The sequence below is a fragment of the Mobula birostris genome, chromosome 8, assembly GCF_030028105.1.
Source record: "Mobula birostris isolate sMobBir1 chromosome 8, sMobBir1.hap1, whole genome shotgun sequence".
In the NCBI taxonomy this organism is placed as follows: domain Eukaryota; kingdom Metazoa; phylum Chordata; class Chondrichthyes; order Myliobatiformes; family Myliobatidae; genus Mobula; species Mobula birostris.
In genome coordinates this window covers 161433902-161456969 of record NC_092377.1, presented here as the reverse complement: position 1 = coordinate 161456969, position 23068 = coordinate 161433902, and the positions used below count along the sequence as shown (strand labels likewise).

At 43.8% G+C, this 23068-nt stretch overlaps 1 protein-coding gene across 5 annotated transcripts in view; it reads right to left on the bottom strand.

Moving 5' to 3' along the window:
- Positions 1–14254: 14254 nt before the first annotated feature.
- LOC140201881 (beta-adducin-like) overlaps positions 14255–23068 on the bottom strand; it is a 148928-nt gene continuing 140114 nt past the window's right edge. For all 5 annotated transcript variants that reach the window (XM_072266645.1, XM_072266644.1, XM_072266647.1 and 2 more), the window contains one exon: positions 14255–21288. In XM_072266645.1, the coding sequence (XP_072122746.1) occupies positions 20975–21288 (314 nt within the window). In that variant the 3' untranslated portion in view covers positions 14255–20974. The remainder of the gene's footprint in view (positions 21289–23068) is intronic.

The following is a 23068-nucleotide window of genomic DNA, read 5'->3' as shown; positions in this document are numbered from 1 at the left end:
AGAACTTAGACCAGACGTTGGTGCAAATGGCCAACGAGTTAGAACAGAAATTTACCACATCTGCAGGGAAATATAATGCTGGGGGAAGAGCCAAAGAGATCTAATCCACTGATTAAAACTATAAAGCGAACTTGAACAACGGTTACAATATCTGAACAGCTCGCTACAGATAACTTTTGAATCGCTATTACAATAAGTTTGGTGTGGCGGAAGGTATACAGAGGAAGCTGACTGCAGAATGAAAATACAACGAACTTACTCCATTCGACAGATTTCTCTGAGTCTCAAGGCATGATGATCATAGCAACTTTAATGAGATACGTCTCTACCAAAGGAGGTGTAAGGTGCTCCTTCCCTCCGCTAGCCTGCAGGTCACCCTTGGGCAAGGTGTAGCACCTGCTTAGCCCCCCGATCATGGACACATGAAGCCATGGGAGCAGGTGGTGGATGGTCGTATGAGCAGTTGGTGCATATCACAAGTCCTGGTTATGTGACCACTGACACCAGGGAGACAATCTCTGAAGAGCACTGATAATGGCTGGGGTCACCCGACTTATAAAGACACTGCCCAGAAGAAGGCAACGGCAAACCACTTCTGTAGAAAGATTTGCTATAGGCTGTTGAGAAGCAAGGAAAAAAGGATCCTGATTATGACATTGGTAGGGATTCCTTATTCTTATCCACACTTACCAGTATTTGACTTGGCATAGCCATCTCTGAGTGTCAGTGCCCCAGGTGTAACCATTGTCCAGGCAGATAAATATAGAGACACTCCAAATAACATATAAAATAATATATGAAAGTTACACTTTACACACGTCCTCCCCCATACATTTTTGAAGCATTTTCAAGCTAGCAATAAAAAAACTGTTTCATTATATACATTAATAATGATACAATGTGTTTTCCATTAGTTTAATTACGGGTAGTGTTTAGGTGATTGCTCAGTGCAGTGAAGGCATTATCGTTGGTGTTTATAAAGTGTTAGGATATGGGTGCTATAGAAAATGGACGTTTCTACCTTACAGAGAAATTGGCTTACAGCCATTTCTCAGGAATGGAACACTTAGCTATCCCAAGGACCGGCTGTACAGGAGGGGGAAAGGCAGGAAGAGCTGAAGGATATTCAGGATAAGTTTATTGACCAGCATGTTCCAGAGCAGGGGTTCCCATCATTTTCTTTTAACACCATGGAGCCTTACCATTAACCGAGGAGTCTGTAGACCCCCAAGTTGGGGACCCCTGTTCTAGACAATAAAAGCAGGAGGTGCTACTGAACAGTATTCAAAGTTCAAAGCAAATTTATTAACCAAGTATGTATCAACTACTCCCTGGAGATTCATTTTCTTGTGGGCATTTACAGTGGAAAAAGAAGTTCTTTCTGGGAAATAAGCCACAGAGCACCAGAGGCAAATGGAACAAGTGTTAGTGAGGAAACATCTAGGGAACAGCCTTCAGAATATCAGAAGGTGTAGAATGTAGGAATAGGCCAACATTCCCTTTAATCTTTTTTACAGATGCATGGACCAACCATTGCTTTGAGCATGAAATTTTTACATGGCTTGAAAACAGCATGGCACTTTAATTTTTTTTTGTAATAGGCATACTATGAATGCCATCCACTGCATAATGTACTGGTTGGGCACAGGAGTACATTCAGCCAGAGACTCATTCCACCGAGATGCAACACTGAGCGTCATAGGAAGTCATTCCTGCCTGTGGCCATCAAACTTTACAACTCCTCCCTTGGAGGGTCAGACACCCTGAGCCAATAGACTGGTCCTGGACTTATTTCCTGGCATAATTTACATATTACTATATAATTATTAATGGTTTTATTACTATTTAATTATTTATGGTGCAACTGTAACAAAAACCCATTTCCCCCGGGATCAATAAAGTATGACTATGACTATGACTGTGATGCCTCTCGGAGTCCAAACCTTCATCCCCATCGTGAGAGGTGGAAACAGGTAAAGCCAGCCAACAGAGCTCTGGCGCAGCTGTATAGGCCAATCGCCTGTTCAGTGGACGCAATGGATTGCCGAAGTGTTCATGAACTCCAGCCATACCATCAGCTTCAGAGGATGATGGAGATGGGAGGCCATCAACAGCCTATGGTCCATCTAGGAGCTAAGGGCCCAAGGATGCATGCTACGAATATTCAGAATTCAAATTGAAAAATTACTCACTTTTGATTTTAATATTAATGGAAGGGTACAATGAACCAATATAACAAAGAAAATCTTTCATGTTTCGTAAACTGTTTCTTGTATGTCTTTATTACAAATCCATTGTCTCCAAACATGGTCCAGATGAATTTCACATCCAGATAAAGCATACATCTTAATCCTCATTAGATCATCCAATTCACAAGACTGAACCCATGTTTGCAGTCAACACTAGAAGCTTGAAATGTTCCAACGGCGTCGACAATAATCAGCGGTTCTTCAATTTTTTTGTTTCCACATATCAGTGAACGTCTTAATTGAACCAGTCTTAACTTTCTCAGGAATGACAAATTTGAAATCACAGTATTGCTGTGATATTTTGAGGCAACGCTTTCATCGTAGTTTTTAATAGTAGCTGAATAATTTTTGTCAGTCCTCCAACATTCTCCTTCCAAGTTCAAAATTGGTTGCATTTGCAATAGCAACAGGATCAAAAGCTTGCCATTCTCTTAACTCATTGCTAGAAAATCTGTAATCCAAGTGATTACACACGCATTGAATGAATCAAATAATGGGCACAGTATCAACATCAGAACTTACAGATGCAAGCAGATCTTTCACTTTGTCACTCCAATAAATAGTATCACCAAGTTGAAACACTGACAATGTAAATACATTGAAGCCCTAAAATGTTTCAAAGTAAAGGTTGTGTGTGTATTATTTAGAAAATGTATAGATTATATTCATTAACACATCAAAATCAGAATCAGGTTTAATCTCACACTGGCATCTGTGGTGAAATTTGTTGACTTTGCAGCAACAGTACAAAGCAATACATAATAATAGAGAAAAAAATCTGAATTACGGTAAGTATATGTGTGTTAGATAGGTAAATTAAATAAGTAGTGCAAAACTAGAAGTAAAAAATTACCAAGGTAGTGTTCACGGGTTCAATGTCCATTCAGAAATCAGTTGGCAGAGGGGAAGAAGCTGTTCCTGAATCACTGAGTGTGTGTCTTCAGGCTTCTGTACCTCCCTCCTGATTCTGTACCTCCCTCCTGATGGTAGCAATGAGAAGAGGGCATGTCCTGGGTGATGGGTTCCTTATTGATGGATGCTGCCTTTCTGAGGCATCACTCCTTGAAGATGTCCTGGATACTATGGAGGCTCGTGCTCATGTTGGAACTGACTAAGTTTACAACTCTCTGCAGTTTGCTTTGATCCTGTAGAGGGTATTTCACAATTATACAATATACATTTAAAAATTATATTAACATTATGTTAAAGAAAATTCCGTCTGCATGGTAACAAAGTCTACGTACGTGGGTGCATTTCAGTTACTGCATAATGCAGCTTAGAGGGAACAGAGGTCGGATAACTCAAAGGGAACAAAGTAGTCAATTGAAGAAGGGCCAATTTGAACGCAATGGGAAGGGATCTGGTTTGGGCGAACTGGAAGTGAAGCTTGGCAGATCAAACTGTAATTGAACAATAGAGTGCATCCTCACATCTGCCCGGTTTGATGTGGCATCATCTCACAATACGGCATATGAAAATGACTGTGAATTGTCAGGTCAGCAGGAAACGTCCTAGACTGCAGTCTACCATCACTGCACGGCTCGTATGTGTCCAGGATAAAGAAACGGGCAGGAAAAACCATAACAGACACTACCCACCCTGCAAATGGCCTTTTCCAAAAGCTCTCTTCTGAAAAGCACTATAGGGCTATTAAAACAATATTTTCATGTCATCTTAAAAGTTTCTTTTCCCCAGCAGTTAATCTGATCAACTATTCAGAATCAGAATCAGGTTTATTATCACCAACATGTGACATGAAATTTCAAATTCTAGTTAGATCCCTACCCGGATCTGGGCTGTACCCTCCAAATATACAGACGTGCCTCTCAGTTTTTTTGCACTACCTTACTTTCCATTTTCAATTTTCTATTTATGATTTATAATTTAAATTTTTAATATTTACTATCGATTTGTACTCCAGGGAGCGGGAAGCGCAGAATCAAATATCGCTGTGATGATTGTACGTTCTAATATCAATTGTTTGGCGACAATAAAGTATAAGGTAAAGTAACACCCCCCTCCCACCTTCCTCTAGCAATCACTGCACCATAAGAACTTTAAACCATTTTTTATAATGCTCTTTATATTATTTTGAGGATTTTTTTGAGGATGTAACTAGTAGAGTGGATAGGGGAGAACCAGTGGATGTGGTATATTTGGATTTTCAAAAGGCTTTTGACAAGGTCCCACACAGGAGATTAGGGTGCAAACTTAAAGCACACGGTATTGGGGGTAAGGTATTGATGTGGGTGGAGAATTGGTTAGCAGACTGGAAGCAAAGAGTGGGAATAAACGGGACCTTTTCAGAATGGCAGGCGGTGACTAGTGGGGTACCGCAAGGCTCAGTGCTGGGACCCCAGTTGTTTACAATATATATTAATGACTTGGATGAGGGAATTAAATGCAGCATCTCCAAGTTTGCGGATGACACGAAGCTGGGTGGCAGTGTTAGCTGTGAGGAAGATGCTAAGAGGATGCAGGGTGACTTGGATAGGTTGGGTGAGTGGGCAAATTCATGGCAGATGCAATTTAATGTGGATAAATGTGAAGTTATCCACTTTGGTGGCAAAAATAGGAAAACAGATTATTATCTGAACGGTGGCCGATTAGGAAAAGGGGAGGTGCAACGAGACCTGGGTGTCATTATACACCAGTCATTGAAAGTGGGCATGCAGGTACAGCAGGCGGTGAAAAAGGCGAATGGTATGCTGGCATTTATAGCGAGAGGATTCGAGTACAGGAGCAGGGAGGTACTACTGCAGTTGTACAAGGCCTTGGTGAGACCACACCTGGAGTATTGTGTGCAATTTTGGTCCCCTAATCTGAGGAAAGACATCCTTGCCATAGAGGGAGTACAAAGAAGGTTCACCAGATTGATTCCTGGGATGGCAGGACTTTCATATGAAGAAAGACTGGATGAACTGGGCTTGTACTCGTTGGAATTTAGAAGATTGAGGGGGGATCTGATTGAAACGTATAAGATCCTAAAGGGATTGGACAGGCTAGATGCAGGAAGATTGTTCCCGATGTTGGGGAAATCCAGAACGAGGGGCCACAGTTTGAAGATAGAGGGGAACCCTTTTAGGATCGAGATTAGGAAAAACTTCTTCACACAGAGAGTGGTGAATCTGTGGAATTCTCTGCCACAAGAAACAGTTGAGGCCAGTTCATTGGCTATATTTAAGAGGGAGTTAGATATGGCCCTTGTGGCTACAGGGTCAAGGGGTATGGAGGGAAGGCTGGGGCGGGGTTCTGAGTTGGATGATCAGCCATGATCATAATAAATGGCAGTGCAGGCTCGAAGGGCCGAATGACCTACTCCTGCAACTATTTTCTATGTTTCTATGTTTCTATATTCACACCTTAACCTCTAATTTTATTTTTTATATAATTCATCATAAATGTTGAATTTTATTGTTGTTTTGTTCCACGTCGAGCCAACACACAACAGCAAATCCCTAATACATGCAAATGTATATGGTGAATAAAGTTAATCCTTGATCCTATAGTCATAGTCATACTTTATTGATCCCCGGGGAAATTGGTTTTCGTTACAGTTGCACCATAAATAATAAATAGTAATAGAACCATAAATAGTTAAATAGTAATATGTAAATTATGCCAGTAAATTATGAAATAAGTCCAGGACCAACCTATCGGCTCAGGGTGTCTGACCCTCCAAGGGAGGAGATGTAAAGTTTGATGGCCACAGGCAGGAATGACTTCCTATGACGCTCTGTGCTGCATCTCGGTGGAATAAGTCTCTGGCTGAATGTACTCCTGTGCCCAACTAGTACATTATGTAGTGGATGGGAGACATTGACCAAGAAGGCATGCAACTTAGACAGCATCCTCTTTTCAGACACCACCGTGAGAGAGTCCAGTTCCATCCCTACAACATCACTGGCCTTACAAATGAGTTTGTTGATTCTGTTGGTGTCTGCTACCCTCAGCCTGCTGCCCTAGCACACAACAGCAAATGTGATAGCACTGGCCATCACAGACTCGTAGAACATCCTCAGCATCGTCCGGCAGAATTAAAGGACCTCAGTCTCCTCAGGAAATAGAGACGACTCTGACCCTTCTTGTAGACAGCCTCCGTGTTCTTAGACCAGTCCAGTTTATTGTCAATTCGTATCCCCAGGTATTTGTAATCCTCCACCATGTCCACACCGACCCCCTGGATGGAAACAGGGGTCACCGGTACCTTAGCTCTCCTCAGGTCTACCACCAGCTCCTTAGTCTTTTTCACATTAAGTTGCAGATAATTCTGCTCACACCATGTGACAAAGTTTCCTACCGTAGCCCTGTACTCAACCTTATCTCCCTTGCTGATGCATCCAACTATGGCAGAGTCATCCTAAAACTTCTGAAGAGCAATGTACAAGAGCACTGACCCATGAGGGGTCAGGAAAAATAGCTTGAAGCCAGGACTCCCTGGATTACTGGACAGAGTAGAATAGTGCTGACGATTTCAATGATCAAGGGAAGTTGGATAGGAACGTGGAAGGGAAGGGTATGGAGGGCTATTGGCCAAGGTGCAGGTCAATGGGACTACAGAGTTTAATTGGTTTGGCACAGACTGGATGGGTCAAAAATGGCCTGTTTCTGTGCCCTGTGACCTATGACTCTAAGAAAGCAGATACCACAGTGGCCTTTTTGTTAATATGTTGGACAATGCTGATAATACAGAACTCAATGGGGAAGAGATTTAAGGAAATAATAAAGGAAAAAAAGATCGCTTTTTTTTTTAAAAAAAGAACTAGAATTGTAATCCAAAGATATTTTATAGGCTTGTGAACAGGAAAGGGGTTGAGGAGCTCATCAGAGGCTTAAGAGAAAATTTAGCTGTTGACACAGACAGCATGGCTGAGGTACGAAGGAAGTATGTAACATCAGTCTCCCACCAAAGGATAAAATTAGTGGAGTCTCAGCAAAAGAAAATATGATGGATATTCCTTGATGGGTTCAAACCTGATGAAGAGGAGATACCAGAAAGGCTAGCCACAAGTGAGTAATTGTCATGAGCCCTGCAGGCCTTTGCAGTGTGCCGTAGAGCAATGGGCTTCTGGGTTTCTCGAGAACTTATGTTTCCTGATTGCTGTCAGCGAGAGTCGTTAAGCCCTTGTGCTTTCTGTTTTATCTTGTCAAAGTATTTGTGTCTGGCATGGGATTTCCGCATTCTGTGATTATTTAAGGCAGACTCCTGATTAGCACTCATCACGGGGTCCTCGTGTGGAGAATGATTTGTCTCACAGTGTCGTTTGGTCGACCCACCGATGCTCTGTTGGTATTTGTAGGTACACTGTAACCTCTTTTTTTCCTGTCTCTGCATGGGAGTCTGCCTTTCCTCCACACTTGGGTTCAATCTTAGCCAGCGCTCACCGTGACAGTAAATCACCTGGTTCAGATGCATTCTCGGTTGTAGAGCCTCTGGCTATAGTCCTTCGAATGACTGTAAATGCAGGCGTGGTGCTTGAGGAATGGAAAATTGAAAATTTTACCAGCAAACTTCTGTTCAAAATAAAAGAACTGGGATATAGTGGGGACAGTTCTCACTTCTCTCCTCTCATATTGTGCACAGAAGATACTGAAGCCTGGAAGTACATACAAGCAGGCTGAAGGACAGTCTCTATCCCACTGTTATCAGATTGTTGAACAGACCTCTAGTATGATAAGATAGACTCTTGATCTCACAATCTACCTGATTATGATTCTGCACTTTCTCTCTAGCTGTTACACTTTTTTCTGCATGGTAATTGACTTGTCGTGTTATATCTTAAAGCACTGGACAATATGAGCAGTATGCAAGACAAATTTTTCACCATATCTTGGTATATGTAACAATAATGAACCAAATCAAAATTGCCCAAGTGGCAACAAAAAAAGGAGTGACCAGAAACCAGAAACACATCATAACGTGAACTACAGAGTCCAATCCACAAACCGAGTCAGTTAAACCCAGAACTCCCGCACCATCAAGTAGGAGAGAGAGACCATTCAAAAGCAGGGACCTACCTTTGGGAGCTACAACTGCCTGGACTAGAGAGCATGTCCTATGAGGGGAGGTTGAGTGAGCTAGGCGTTGTGGCGAAGGAGGATGAGAGGTGACTTGACAGAGGTGTACGAGATGATAAGAGGCATAGCTCGAGTGGATAGTCAGAGACTTTTCCAGGGCAGAAATGGCTAATATGAGGGGGCATAATTTTAAGGTGATGGGAGGAAAGTATAGGGGGACGTCAGAGGCAAGTTTTTTACCTAGGGAATGGTGGATGCATGGAACACACTGCCAGGAGTGGTGGGGAGGCAGATTCATTAGGGACATTTAAGAAACTTTTAGATTGGCACATGATTGATAGAAATACATAGGGTCATGTGGGAGGGAAGGTTTAGATTGTACTTACAGTAGGTTAAAAGGTCGGCACAATATTGTGGGCCAAGGGCCAGAACTGTGCTGATCTATGTCCTATGACTCACCTGGATCACTAACAGTGCCAATGCAGAACGCAGGGTACTGTAGCCAGGTGATGGATAGACAGTGCAGGACAGAGGAAGGAATCCTGGGTGTGGATCCAGCTGTGGGAAAGAGATGAATGCAATTTCTTGTGACTGTGTTAGAGGGCAGATGGGGGTTCTGATCTGACACTGCTAATGGTGTGGTACACCCTCTGTAGTGCACTGTGGAGTCAGCCTAGTTCACATCCTCATTTCACTGCTGTGGGAACCAAACACATATACTCCTCCCATGGCTGACACCAACACTTACATAAATTGTAAAATCCTGTGAGCCACAACCGCGAGAGCACTTTTAGAAGATACACAATCTGGACACAGTCCTGAAATAGAAGCAATATTGTAAAATACCAAATCCCAATACCAAATATAATAATTAAATGTAGTTCTGTAACCTGCATTTTAAGGTATTGTACCCTAGAGTCAGATCATCATCATTCTGTACTGTGTTGTGACATGGGTAAACATGGTCTTCCATTTGTCTTTAATCTGATCATTGCCTGTGGGGAAGAACCACTTCACACTGTTGTTCTTATTCTTTTCTCTATCCATGACCATGATTGTTCTTGGCAAATTCTTCTACAGAAGTGGTTTGCCGTTGTCTTCTTCTGGGCAGTGTCTTTACAAGGTGGATGACCCCAGCCATTATCAATACTCTTCAGAGATTGTCTGCCTGGTGTCAGTGGTCACATAACCAGGGCCTGTGATATGCACCAGCTGCTCCCATGGCTTCACGTTGCCCAAGGGTGACCTGCAGGCTGGTGGAGGGAAGGAGCACCTTACACTTCCTTTGGTAGGATGTATCTCCATCCTGCAACCCTGACTGTTTAATTGTTATTTTCTTTTGAATTTAATAATTAGTAATTAATTAGCTGCTTGTATTCTAAGTAGTTCTTAGCTGCATGTAACAGTTTAATATGCCTCTAGTGGGTGTAAAAATTATGATTCTGGAAAACTCTGGAAGCTTCTTCGTCCTGTATTATTTAAACAAGTGCTTTCTCATTGGTTAACTTGGTACCGCAATATTGAATAAATGCTTTCTCATTGGTTAACTTGGTACCGCAATATTGAATAAGTGCTTTCTCATTGGTTAACTTGGTACTGCAATATTGAATAAATGCTTTCTCATTGGTTAACTTGGTACTGCAATATTGAATAAATGCTTTCTCATTGGTTAACTTGGTACTGCAATATTGAATAAATGCTTTCTCTTTGGTTGACTCTTATCTACAAATTTGTATGGGATTTTCCTTATCTTTATGGTATTAAAACCCGTGCCACCTTCTCAATCTTCTTAGCATCTTGGTCTCTTGCCTTTAAGCCTTCTGCTACTGTTTCCTTTGTTCTACATAACGCTTAATAAAATGATTGTGAAGCAAAAAGTTTTGTGCCTCTTCCCTGACACTTAAAAATGAAACATCAGAATGCAACATCACCCTGATGTTCTATCCATTACTCAACAAAGGAGAGTTGCCTGTTTGAATTATTAATGACCTTAATGCATTTGCATGTCTCTGTGCATGTACACTCCACCATCTGTTTGATCCTCCACGAATTAATATTGTCCCCAGTCTTGATACGTCTCTCTAAACTTATTACCTACTGGTTCTAAATTTTCCTGAGAACTTGGTAAGCAAGGCAGCTTAAAGTATTGTACTGTAATGGACTGCCCAATGATCTCAAATGGGATACAAGTGCCAGCAGATATTTTTAAATAACTGGTGGATCATTCTAACAAAATTTGGAAACAATGCCATTGTCCATTTCTACACGTCCAGATAGAGATGGTGAGTAAAGCGGCACTGGGACATCTTGTCGGACAATATTCTTCTTTTGGATTCCTATACACAAGGGTTGTTCATCTTAGCTGTGTCTCTAAAGATTCCAGGGGTTCCCAACTTCTTTTATGCCATGGACCAATACCATTAAGTAAGGGGTCCGTGGACCCCATGCTGGGAATCCCTGCTCTAAACACTTTTTATTCTGGGTTGTACCAGAGAACCATTGGCAAAGGGACTGGAACAAAACTGTTGTCCTTCTCTTGGCTGTAGGCAATTAATAAGGCAGTGTGACCAAACTGGGGAAGAGGCAGGGCCACATATCTGGAGCATGACTACAGACATCTTTCATATGGAGCTTGTTCTGATAAATTACTGTGAGCAGTTTGGGGACCCTTATCTAAGAAAGGATGTGTTGGTGTCGGAGAGGTTCCAGAGGAGGTTTGTGAGAATGATCCCGGGAACAAATGGGTTAATGTACGAGGAGTGTTTGATAGCTCTGGGGCTGTACTCACTCAAGTTTACAAGAATGAAGGGAGAAATCTGACTGAAACTTATCAAATATTGAAAGGCTGAGATAGAGTGGATGCGGAGAGGATGTTTCTTATAGGGGGAGAGTCTAGGACAAGAGAACACAGCCCCAGAATACAAAGTTTTCTCATTTGAACAGAGAAGAGGGGGAATATCTTAGTCAGTGTGTATCTGTGGAATTCATTACACGGGCGCTGTAGAAGCCAAGTCATTGAGTATATTTGAAGCTGAGATTGATAGGTTCAGGATAAGTAATGGCATAAAGATCACGGGTGAAGGCAGGAGAGCAGGGTTAAGTGGTATAATTAATCAGCCATGATGGAATGGCAGAGTACTCTTGATGGGCTGAATAGCCTATTTCTGCTCCTATGTCTTATGGTCATTTCTACATAACCCGATAGAGAAGATGGATAAAGCTGCAGCTGAATGTCTTGTCAGACAACATTCTTTTCTTCGATTTCTATAACCAAGGATTCCTGATCTCAGCTAAGCCCTTAAACTCCTTTCACTCTGGGCTGTACCAGAGGACTATTGATAAAGAACCGGATCAAAGCAGTTGCCTTTCCCTTGCAAAATGCACAAAATGCTGGAGGAGCTCAGCAGGTCAGGCAGTATCCATGGAAATGAACAAACAGACGACATTTTGGGCCGAGACCCTTCTTCAGGACTGGAAAGGAAGGGGGAAGATGCCAGAATACAAAAGGTGGGAAGAGGTGAAGCAGGATAGCTGGAAGGTGATAGGTGAAGCCAGGTGGGTAGGAAAGGAAAAGGGCTGGAGTGGAAAGAGTCTGATAAGAGAGGAGAGTAGACCAGCGGAGAAGGGGAAGGATGAGGGGATCCAGGGGTAAGTAATAGGCGGGTGAGAAGTAGGAGGCCAGAATGGGGACTAGAAAGGGGGGGGGATTTTTTTACCAGGAGAAATTGATATTCGTGCCATCGAGTTGGAGACATCCCACAAGGAATATAAGGTGTTGCTTCTCACCATGAGGGTGGCCTCATTGTGGCACAAGCGGAGCATATGGGCCAATACAGCAGAGTGATCAAACTGGAAAAGACACTCATTATTTACATACACGGAGTGTTTTTGGATAAATGATCCTGTTTTATTGCAGTGTGTAAATGGATCACAACCCAAACACTAATGTTGAAGAACAAGAGATGTGGGAACAAATTGATAACTGATAAACTGGCCTGGCTAATTTGTGGAGGTCGACTAATCTGCTCCAATCTAATGTTGGTTTGGTGGCCTAATTTTCCATGTTCAGCATCAGATACTTCAAGAACGATGAGAATCCTCTTTTGTCAGGGACTAGGAATGTAAAAAATACAAAGTCCTTCATTAGTGTCTTGTTGTTAGTAGATGATATTATTCAATATGGTGATATCAAAATGCAAATACCCTGAATTTGTTTTTGCATTATCAATTATTTAAGCAACTATGAATTTGGAAAAAGAGATTCTATCAGCCTTCCCAATGCAGGGGTATTTCAGGTCTTACAGTTCGGAGTTACTCTTTTTCTATTTTATTTTTGACTTATTGAGATGGTGCAGAATTGGCTATTCTGGCCCTTTGAGCCGTGCCCAGCAATATCCCGATTTAATCCTAGCCTAATCATGGGACAACTTACAATGACCAATTAACCTTCCAGCCAGTACAGCTTTGGACTGTGGGAGGAAACCCATGCGGTGACGGGGAGAACATGCAAGGTCCTTACAGGCAGTGGTGGGAATTGAACCCAGTTCGCTGGGACTGTAAATCATCCTGTTAACCACTATGGTACCGTGCCACCAATCTATACTTAGGGCAGGGGTTTCCAACCTGCGGTCCATGGACCGCTTGCTTAATGGTATTGGAATGGCATAAAAAACGGTTGGGAACTCCTGATTTCGGGGATAGAACCTCTCCCAAATGCAAAAGGTGAAACTCTAGGGGAGAAAAAGCCCCATAAAATAAGTTTCAGGCTCATTCAGGTCAAAAATATCACAGTCTATGCCCTACTCTTGCCTAATTTTATCTCCCCTCATCCACCTGACTCAGTGTCCCCAACACATCCAGATCCATGGTTGGCTGCCAGTGACTAGTGGTGTTCCATAGGGGTCTGTTTTGGAACCACTTCCTTTTATGTTAAATATCAGTGATTTAGATGATAGAATTGGTGGTTTTGTAGCCAAGTTTGCATACGATACAAAGGTAGGTGGAGGGACAGGTAGTTTTGAGGAAGTAGAGAGGCTACAGAAGAACTTAGAGATGCTAGGAGAATGGGCAAAGATGTGGCAGATGGAATACAGTGTCAAGGCGTGTATGGTCATGCACTTTGGTAGTAGAAATAAAAGGGTTGACTTTTCGAAATGGAGAGAAAATTCAAAAATATGAGGTGCAAAGGGACTTGGGGGCCCTTCTGCAGGACTGCCTAAAGGTTAACTTGCAGGTTGAGCCAGTGATGAGGAAGGCAAATGTGAAGTTAGCATTCATTTCGCAGAACAAGAATATAAAAGCAAGGATTTAATGCTTAGGCTTCATAAGGAACTGTTGAGACCTCACTTGGAGTATTGTGAGCAGTTTTGGGCCCCTTATCTAAGAAAGGATGTGCTGACATTGGAGATGGCTCAAAGAAAGTTCACAAAAATGATTCTGGGATTGAAAGGCTTGTCATATGAGAAGTGTTTGATGGCCGTTAGCCTGCACTCACTGAAATTCAGAAGAATAAGGGGTGACCTCACTGAATGTTGAAAGGCCTCGATAGAGGGGATATGGAGGAGGATGTTTCCTATGGTGGGGGAATCGAAGACCTGAAGACACAGCCTCAGGGGGAGGCACCCTTTTAGAATGGAGATGAGGAGGAATTTCTTCAGCCAGAGAGTGGTGAATCTGTGGAATTCTTTGCCACAGGTGGCTGTGGAGGCCAAATCATTGAGGATATTTAGGGCAGAGGTTGATAGATTCTTGATTAGTCAGGGCATGAAAGAATAGGGGGAGAAGAGAGAAGAACGATTTCAGCACGATGAAATGGCAGAGCAGACTTGATGGGCCAAATGGTCTAATTCTGCTCCTACATCTTATGGGCTTATCTTATGAAACCAGGTAGGATACCCTTGCGCTGGAGGTGGACTTGCCACAGTTCGGCATTCTCTGATCACCTTGCCGATGGATTCATCATGATAGAATGACAAGATAGCTTTAGATTAGGCAGTTCCAGGTTCGTTTTAATTACAGTGCAGAATATTAGAATACAAAGACCTAGGCACACATCGAGCAGAAACAGATGAGCATTTACAGGTAGCCAGATCACAGTGAGGCACCAAATGCAATGCACCAACATTTTTTTTTCTTTATCTTATATATTGACATCAAGCCATATACATTACATTGGTTCATGGTGCTCGGCAAGGATTGTCAGACATAGACAGCACAAGTAACACAACTCTCTATAAACAACCACAAGGGATCGCATTGAGTCTTGGGACAATATACCTTCCATTTTAAGTGCTATGGTTGCAATCAGTAGGAAGTTGGAATCAATGGTTTATTATACATCAAAGGCATAAATATCAATGACAATAAACTCTGGATTTAATATTTGGTTTGCATTTCAGTAATGTCCTTAATCTCAAATTTGTTTCCTGGTGTAGAATGGGAGGTGGAAGGTGGCCATCAATGGAAATTGCGGTCGAACATATAGTGAGAACAAATTGTATATAATCCGTGCAGTGTGTTCCGCCAAAGTTCCAATACTGGGAATATTGACTTTGGAAAGGTACTTTTGGGATCGTTTTAAGGTATAGCGCAACAACAAGAACAGATTGAGAAAGGGAGGTTCAAAACCAGGGCTGATTTTAAGATGTTGCTATTCAGACAGTGAAGGATTAACTCACAGAACACACCGTCTAATGTAACAATCAAAATCTGGAGCAAGTAATTCAGAAACTATTTGCGCAGAACATTGAGGTTTGCAGGGTGCTTCCATCTCCTTAATGATAACATATTCCTGTGTAAGGGAAGGGAAAACGAAGTTCTGCATGTCACAATGGACACTGTACCCAACAGTGACTACAAACTCAAAAAGCACTAGATGGCAAGTTTTATGTAACAATCTTCCTTCAGCAATACCGAGGCACGAGCTAGTACTTACAGCAACACACAAAAAGCTGGAAGAACTCAACAGGTCAGGCAGCAATGCATGGAGGGAACTGAACTTACTGTGAGCAAGCTATGTTAGCGGCACCTCCAAGAGGACCACAACCTTGCTGCAGGGTTTGGAGGCTTGCGTGCCTCAATGACCTGGAGAGCTACGTTGGCTTGAGTCAGGGTCTTGTTGGCTGGGGCAGCAAAGGTGGTCACCCATGCCAAACAGGTCAAAGGGTTGAGGCCAGACGAACAGTGGTTCACTTGTCTTCCAGGTTCAAGGCTAACAACCCTGGTTGCTCAAAAAAAACTGTTATGAAAACGGCCATGAAGAATCTTTCTCTATCTGTGTGCGACGGTATGGACAGACAGAGATGGAGAACCTTCATTGCTGCCCCAAATGCCAGTAACAAGAATGTTGGCAGTAGAAAGTGTGGTGACTCTTGTGGGCTACCCCCAGCTCATCCATAGGAGCGTTGGTTGTTAATGCAAATAACACCTTTCACTGTATGCTTCAATATACTGTGATACATCAATCTGAATCTGAAGACAGAAGAAGAGTCTAGACCCAGAACACTGATAGTCCATTTTCCTCCAAAGATGCTGCCTTATTTGCAGAGTTCCTTTTAAGTTTCTTGTATATTGATTCTTCCAGAGCAACCTAGTTTGACGCCACTTTTCTCGGGTTTCAATAACTTTGCAACGTGACCGAACAGAAAATGTTACCCAGCATCAGCCTCTCTCTGCCACCCATTGGCAAACAGAGAACATGAGCAGAGAAGGACATGCATTTCCACTATCACTTTAACAGCTGCAAGATGTGGCAAAGCACTTGAAGTGCAGGTACCTTTGCCTTGGCGGAAACATGGCAACTACTTGTGCACAGCAAGCTGCCACGAAGTGATCAGATAACCTGCTTTGGAAATGCAAGAGACCAGAGTTGCTGTTAGTGCGACACTTTTACAGCTTGGGGCAGTGGAGTTCTGCCAACTATAAGGAGTTTGTACATCTCCCCATGTTGGTTTTCCTCTGGGTGCTCCGGTTTCCTCACACAGCCCAAAGATGTACTGTTAATTAGTCATTGGAAATTGTCCTGTGACTAGGCTAGGGTTAAATCAGGGGATTGCTGGCGGCCAGACTTGTGCTGGAAGGGGCTGTTTCGCAGTATATCTCCAAATAAAATAAAATTTAAAAAAGACTCTGCAGTCAAGCAGCATCAATAGGAGGAAAGGAATTAGAACACAGAACATTACAGCAGAGTTCAGGCTCTTTGGCCCATGATATTGTGCTGGCCTTCTAACTTACTCTTAAGATCAATTTATCCCTTCCCTCCTACATAGCCCTCCACTTTGCTTTCATCACATGCCTAAGAGCTTCTTAAATGCCCCTTATTCACATGAAAGCTTCTCATCTAAGGGTTTCTTAAGTGCCCCTGAAATATTTAAGAATTGTCACATTTTGAGTTAAAATGTGAACAATTCCTTACCGCCCACAGATATTGCTCGATCCACTGAGATCCTCCAGCAGATTGCTTGAATTTACTTTGGAAATTTCTTAAGGATAAATGATATCCGGCACTCTGAGGAACACTCCCCTTCTCTTTGATTAGCTTTGTGGAATTTATTTTGCACTTAATTGACATCACGTGTGACCTTAACGCATTCAGAAACAATAGCCTCAGACTGGGTCACATTTCCTCATTTTTTTTTCATTTGAGTTTCAACAGTCGGACTTGAACCCACGACCTTTGGAGCTGAGCACAGGTGTGATCACTGAACAAATATTTCCCTTGACGAAGTTCAAAAGTTCTGGTGCAGTTTGGATGATGGCGGATCTCCTCTGAGACACTGGAGTTACTCCAGTAATCTGGAGAGGTGCAGTGAGAGTGGCTCAGAGAAACTTTAGCCTAACCCCATCTCAGGCCCCGGTGCCCTGTTGGAATTCTAGGTCTCTATCTGTTTCCAGGATGTTACCTGTGGGGCACTATTATTTAATTATGCTCCTTTTCATAATATCTCTGGGGATTCCTTCAAAAAAAAAGTACAGTTATTGCCCCATTTAAGACTCTGGCGATGCTCCTATGGTTTCAGCAACATTCACTGAGTGCAGGTTGTGGACAAATGTAGAGGAAGACAGTGCTTGTGGGTCATTTCAGCCCCATTTAGATTCAGTTAGGAATGGGTGTAGAACTTAGTTTTTCTCCAGCCTAAGTATAAGTCAACCACGACTCCTTGAAGGGTAATAATTGCACCACCAGGTCCAGAAACAGTTATTACCCGTCAAACCTCAGGCTCCTGAATCGGCGTGGACAGCTTCATTCATCGCAACTCTGAACCAAATCCACAACTTATGGACTCACTTTCAAGGACGCTACAACTCATGTTCTCAGTAATATTTTTTACTTGTTTATATATATATATTTAATTTGCACAGTTTGCCCTCTTTCGCACACTGGTTGTTTGTCAGTCTTTGTGTGTATTTTTTCATTGATTCTATTGTATTTCCCTGCTGCACTGTGAATACTTGCATGAAAATTAACCTCAATGTGGTATATAGTGACATATACATACTTTGATAATAAATCGACTTTAATTTTTTCTTTTTCTTTGTCTCTTCTTTGCTCATGTTTTGTTCTTGCAACACTTAATAAACAACATTAAATACCAAGTTTTCTGCCTCATTCTTGACTTCTGAAGAAGCACAGATCATTATTGCCAAATCCAAGTTATAACCCAGAAGGGATTTCATTGCCAGGCGATTAAGATGAATTATTGGTTAAGGAACGGGACATTTTGGGAATAATATGTTGAAGGGGCCTGTGGAAACAACATTAAAGTCCCTGCACCTTTTAAGGATATTGCGCGCACGTCAGAAGATATTTTTGACACTTTTTTTGGGTAACAACGGCCACAGGAGTAGCTACACAAGGCTAGAAGACTCATCTAACCTGATTCATTCCTTCCTTTGGAAGATCAATCATGTCAGATACAAGGCATTGCTGAGCTTCAGACAGGATTATTGATGTTCCAGCTTCACTATACACAGGGCTGCTCCATCACACAGGCTGTTGTCCAAGAAAGCTCACCAGCACTTCTAATTCCTCAAGAGACTAAAGAAATCTGGCATGCTCCATCAACCCTTACCAATTTTTACTGATGCACCATAGAAAGCATCCCTGGTACAGCAACGGCTCTGCCCATGACCGAAGGAAACTGCAGGGAGTTGTGGACAGAGCTTAGCACATCATGCAAACCAACCTCCCTCTCCATGGACTCTCTCTATACTTCTGGCTGCCGAAGTAGAGCAGACAGTAGAATCAAAGACCCCACTCACCCTGGACAATATCTCTTCCCCCCCTCTTCCACTGAGCAGAAGATACAAAAGCCCGAAAACACATACCTCCAGGTTCAAAGACAGCTTCCTCCACACTGTTATAAGACTATTGAATTGTTCACTAGTCTGTTAAGATATTCTTGACCTCACAGTCAACCTCACTGTGATCTTGCACCTTACTGTTCTACCTCCATGCACTATTGTAATGAATTAATCTGTAGGAACAGTATGCAAGACAAGCTTTTCACTGTACCTTGGTACACGTAGCATAATAAACCAATTCCAGTTCCAGTCCTACAGTCCTGCTCCGTGCCTGGATTTGGGGATGGCCGAGAACTGGAGGGAGAGAGCGATGTTGACACTAGTGGATGGTTTTGGGCAAGGTTGGCAGGAATGACCAGGATGCTGATATAGTGATGGATTGGGAAAATGTGGGAAAGGGGATCACTGACTGTTGGGGGGGCGGTGGTGGGAGGTTCAGGTTCAGAGCCTTATGTTGGAGTTCAAGGGGATGGGGTCAACAGGTGAGGGCCCAGTGACGGGGCTGGCTGGGTTACCCTTCTTACAGCCACACTAGTCAGGCAGTGCACTGGGAAATTTGGGCAGTCCCAGTGACAGGACAGTATGCTCCAAGTTCTCCAGCAATACTCTGAAGGGAATGACTTCATCCCACCTGCCCTGACAGAAACAGTGTCCTGGCCACAAGGGGTGCCTGGTCCAATTTCCATCAAGAGCTGAAACAGTCCACAAGTGCTTTCACCTCTGGAACCAAATGCCCATCTTTGGATGCATAAATACAAGCAATTCAACCAGGCAAAGTAATTGAACTATTGAGTAACACAGCATGGAAACAAGCCATTCAGCTCAACTTATCAATGCCGACATTGAGGCCCATGAAACCGGACCCATTTGCCTGCGTTTGACCCATATCTCTATAAACCAGAGATTTCCAACCTTTTTTATGCCATGGACTAATACTATGAAGCAAGGGGACCATGGACCCCAAGTTGGGAGTCCCTGCTCTAAACCCTTCCTATCCATGGGACTGTCTAAATGCTTTTATTGTACCTGCCCCAACCCCTTCCACTGGCAGCTTGTTCATATGCACACCGTGCTCTGAGGGAAGAAGTTGCCTCTCAGCTGGATTTTATCGCAGGGGATCTTTTGCTATCAAAGAAAGAAAGACTGCGGAAAACAGCATGGCGTTCACTGAAATAGTGAACTTTATAAATACTCAACTGTAAGGCACCCAACCATGTCCCTCATTACACAATGAGGAGGCAGCCTTCAGGGCAGGTCTGATTGGTAAATCTCATTAGTTAACTGCTCAGTCCACCTCCTTTCTCTCTGAATTTATTGAAGCACACCACCTTTCTACTATTGAGATGTTCTGCATACTTGGTCTTTAAATCACCTGTTCTCTACCTTCTGCTGAGCTCCAATGACCGTGTCATTAAATATTACACACAGGATTCTGTCCTCCGAGAGGTCCGCAGCCTTGTTGCAGGGTTTGGAGGCTTGTGTGCCTCAGCAACATGGAGAGCTATTTGTCTGGAGCCAGGGCTTTACGCTTTGACTCTTGGTAGGGTCACCCATGCCAAACAGGTCAAAGGGTAGAGGCCAGACGAAGAGTGGTCCACCGGTCCTCCAGCTTCCGGGGTTCAGCTCGGGGCCAACAACCCCGACTGGTAAAATGAAATTGTTACGGAAACAGCAATGAAGAATCCTTCTGCACCTGAGTGCAACGGTATCCCTGAGTCTCCACCCAGGACTTGCATGACTGACAGTAGTGAAAACTGACACGATGAAGGAAGCCCTGAACACCGCCAGAGATGGAGGATCTTCATTGCTGCCCTAAACGCCAGCGGTGTAACGGACAGTTAGTAAGTTAAAATTCTGTGGGTTCTCCCTCTGCCTCAACTGCACACGGTCTTCCCCTCTGGTAGAACACCCTCCGTTCTCACTGCCATTCATTGAAGTCCAGGGGATCAGCTTAAGGCATCTGTTTGAACACTTACCCACCACACCCAGGGCAAATGGCACTGCACACTGTTCACTCAGCACAGCCAGTGTTGCAGACATAGGAGCCAGGCCTGTAACCAGGTCTGCTGCGCGGAGTAGGGCACGGCAAGGCGGAACGAAATTCATCTGGGTGCACTGCGCTTCCGTCTGCAGAGTTTTAACTAAATCACTGACCCATTTAAGGTGAATGGGACCCTGACTCATTAAAATAATGCAGATTGTAAAATGCGTTAAATAAGAGGCGTGAAACCAATGAGCGGTGAAATTCAGGCCCTCTGTGTTCAGGTAGGTGGTATCGTTTTGCCAGTCCGCGTTGTCAACTGTGCAAGTGTGACAAGAATTGGTGTACTCAATTGATGTAGCTGGTCTACACCACGGTTCTCTGTTTGGCAAGTTGTTGTGTACATTTGCTCCCCCTCCCCAATTCAGGACTCCGTTTTCTCTTTCTTTTTACTCTTCTTCAGGAAAGACGGAGTGCGGAATTTCTTCTTCTTCTTGGATGGAGATTTGGAAGGGGAGCCTTCGGGCGAGAGAGGGCCGCTGGTCACGGACTCGGTCTTGTCCTTGGCCGGTTTCACAGGCGGCTCGGTGCCGTTCTCCACATTGGTCGTCACTTGTTGCATGCCTTTGCTCAGCTGCTCATCCACAGTCTGGTCCTCCTCCTTCCCATTGAACACCTCCTCAGGGGCTACCGTCTCAGCGTCATCTGGCGCCTTCGAGCCTTCGCACGGCTTGGCTTCTTAAAGGGAAGAGAAAAGCAGAAAAGCTCAGAGCTGCAATACAGCAATGCCGGATGGAACTGAGTGCCAATCTCCAAAGGCCAATTTTTGCAGAAAAATTTGGGGTAGACTTCACATGCAACCTGAAGTCTACCAGAAACTAGAGTGACATTTGGCCATCTTCAACAAATTGGGTCCAAATAATCATGGTGCAAGACCTGTGCCGCACTTTACTCAGTAGTAGAGCCATCTCGGCTCTATATTTGGGCTGCACTCTGACTGAAACATCTCTGACTTCTGGAAGATGTGCATAGACTCAACTGGCACGTTACCACGTGGTCTATCTGCCACAATGCAGGACAACACAACAGAATAGTTGCACCGTAATCGGGGCCTCCCCTTTTCCTGAAGAGAGCGGTCATTGCTACGCCTCTCTCCCAGTGTCAGTTGAGCATGCAGCCGTCGTTGGAGATAATGGCAGTGGAAGAAAGCGGTTAATGGGACTGAGGGACTTTAGCAAATTAATCCGCAAGCACACGATGAAGAAAGTGGGCATGCAGGGAGACGCGGGACAGTCCAACGTCGCAGGGACGGGTGGGAGGGGTCGAGGAGGAGGTTGTTCCAACCAGCCTATGGGAAGGAAAAACGGGTCAGGGAGTGGGGATCTATTCTGGGATGAGATGTACCGTAAGCAGGACAAAGCTGAGCATAAGGGAGCAAGGTGGACCTCGTAAGAGCGCCCCCTATTGAAGGAGTTGAAGCAAGGCACTGAGGCAGCTTCATTGTGTCAACGAACCTGGCTCAACTTTTTGGGGCATGTCTGTCTAATGAGAGAAAGTTGAGCGAGCTAGGGCTTTTCTCTTTGGAATAAAGGAGGACGAGAGAGGTACGTAAGATGATAAGAGGCATAGATAGAGCAGACAGCCAGAGACTTTTTCCCCAGGACGCAATGGTTAATACCAGAGGATTTGCTTGTTATGTGCTGAGTAGTATGATGTGTGTGTGTGTGTGTGTGTGTGTGTGTGTGTGTGTGTGTGTGTGTGTATATACGTGGCCAAGTGGTTAAGCTAGCAACCTGAAGGTCGTGAGTTTGAGCCCCAGCCGAGGCAGCATGTTGTGTCTTGAGCAAGGCACTTAATCACACATTGCTCTGCGACGACACTGGTGCCAAGCTGTATGGGTCCTAATGCCCTTCCCTTGGACAACATTGGTGTCGTGGAGAGGGGAGACTTGCAGCATGGGCAACTGCTGGTCTTCCATACAACCTTGCCCAGGCCTGCGCCCTGGAGAGTGAAGACTTTCCAGGCGCAGATCCATGGTCTCGCAAGACTAATGGATGCCTAAAAAAAAGTATGATGTGGGTGATCATGGTCTTTCCATGACCATGAATGTTCTTGGCAAATATTCCTACAGAACAGGGTTGGCCATTGCCTTCTTCTGGGCGGTGTCATTACAAGATGGGTGACCCCAGCCATTATCAATACCCGTCAGAGATTGTCTGCCTGGTGTCAGTGCGTTAGTTAGTGGTCGTATAACCAGGAATTGTGGTATGCACCAGCTGCTCATGGCTTGATATGACCTTGTTCGGGGTGGGGTGGACAGCTAAGCAGATGCTACACCTTGCCCAAGGGTGATCTGCAAGCTAGCGGAGTGAAGGAGCTCCTTCCACCTCCTTTGGTAGAGACAGATCCTCACCCTGTCACTCATATAGCATGTTTGCAGTAGAGGGAAAGTCTAGCACAAGAGGGCACAGCCTCAGGATAGGAGGACATCCCTTTTGAGGAGGAGTTCTTTTAGCTA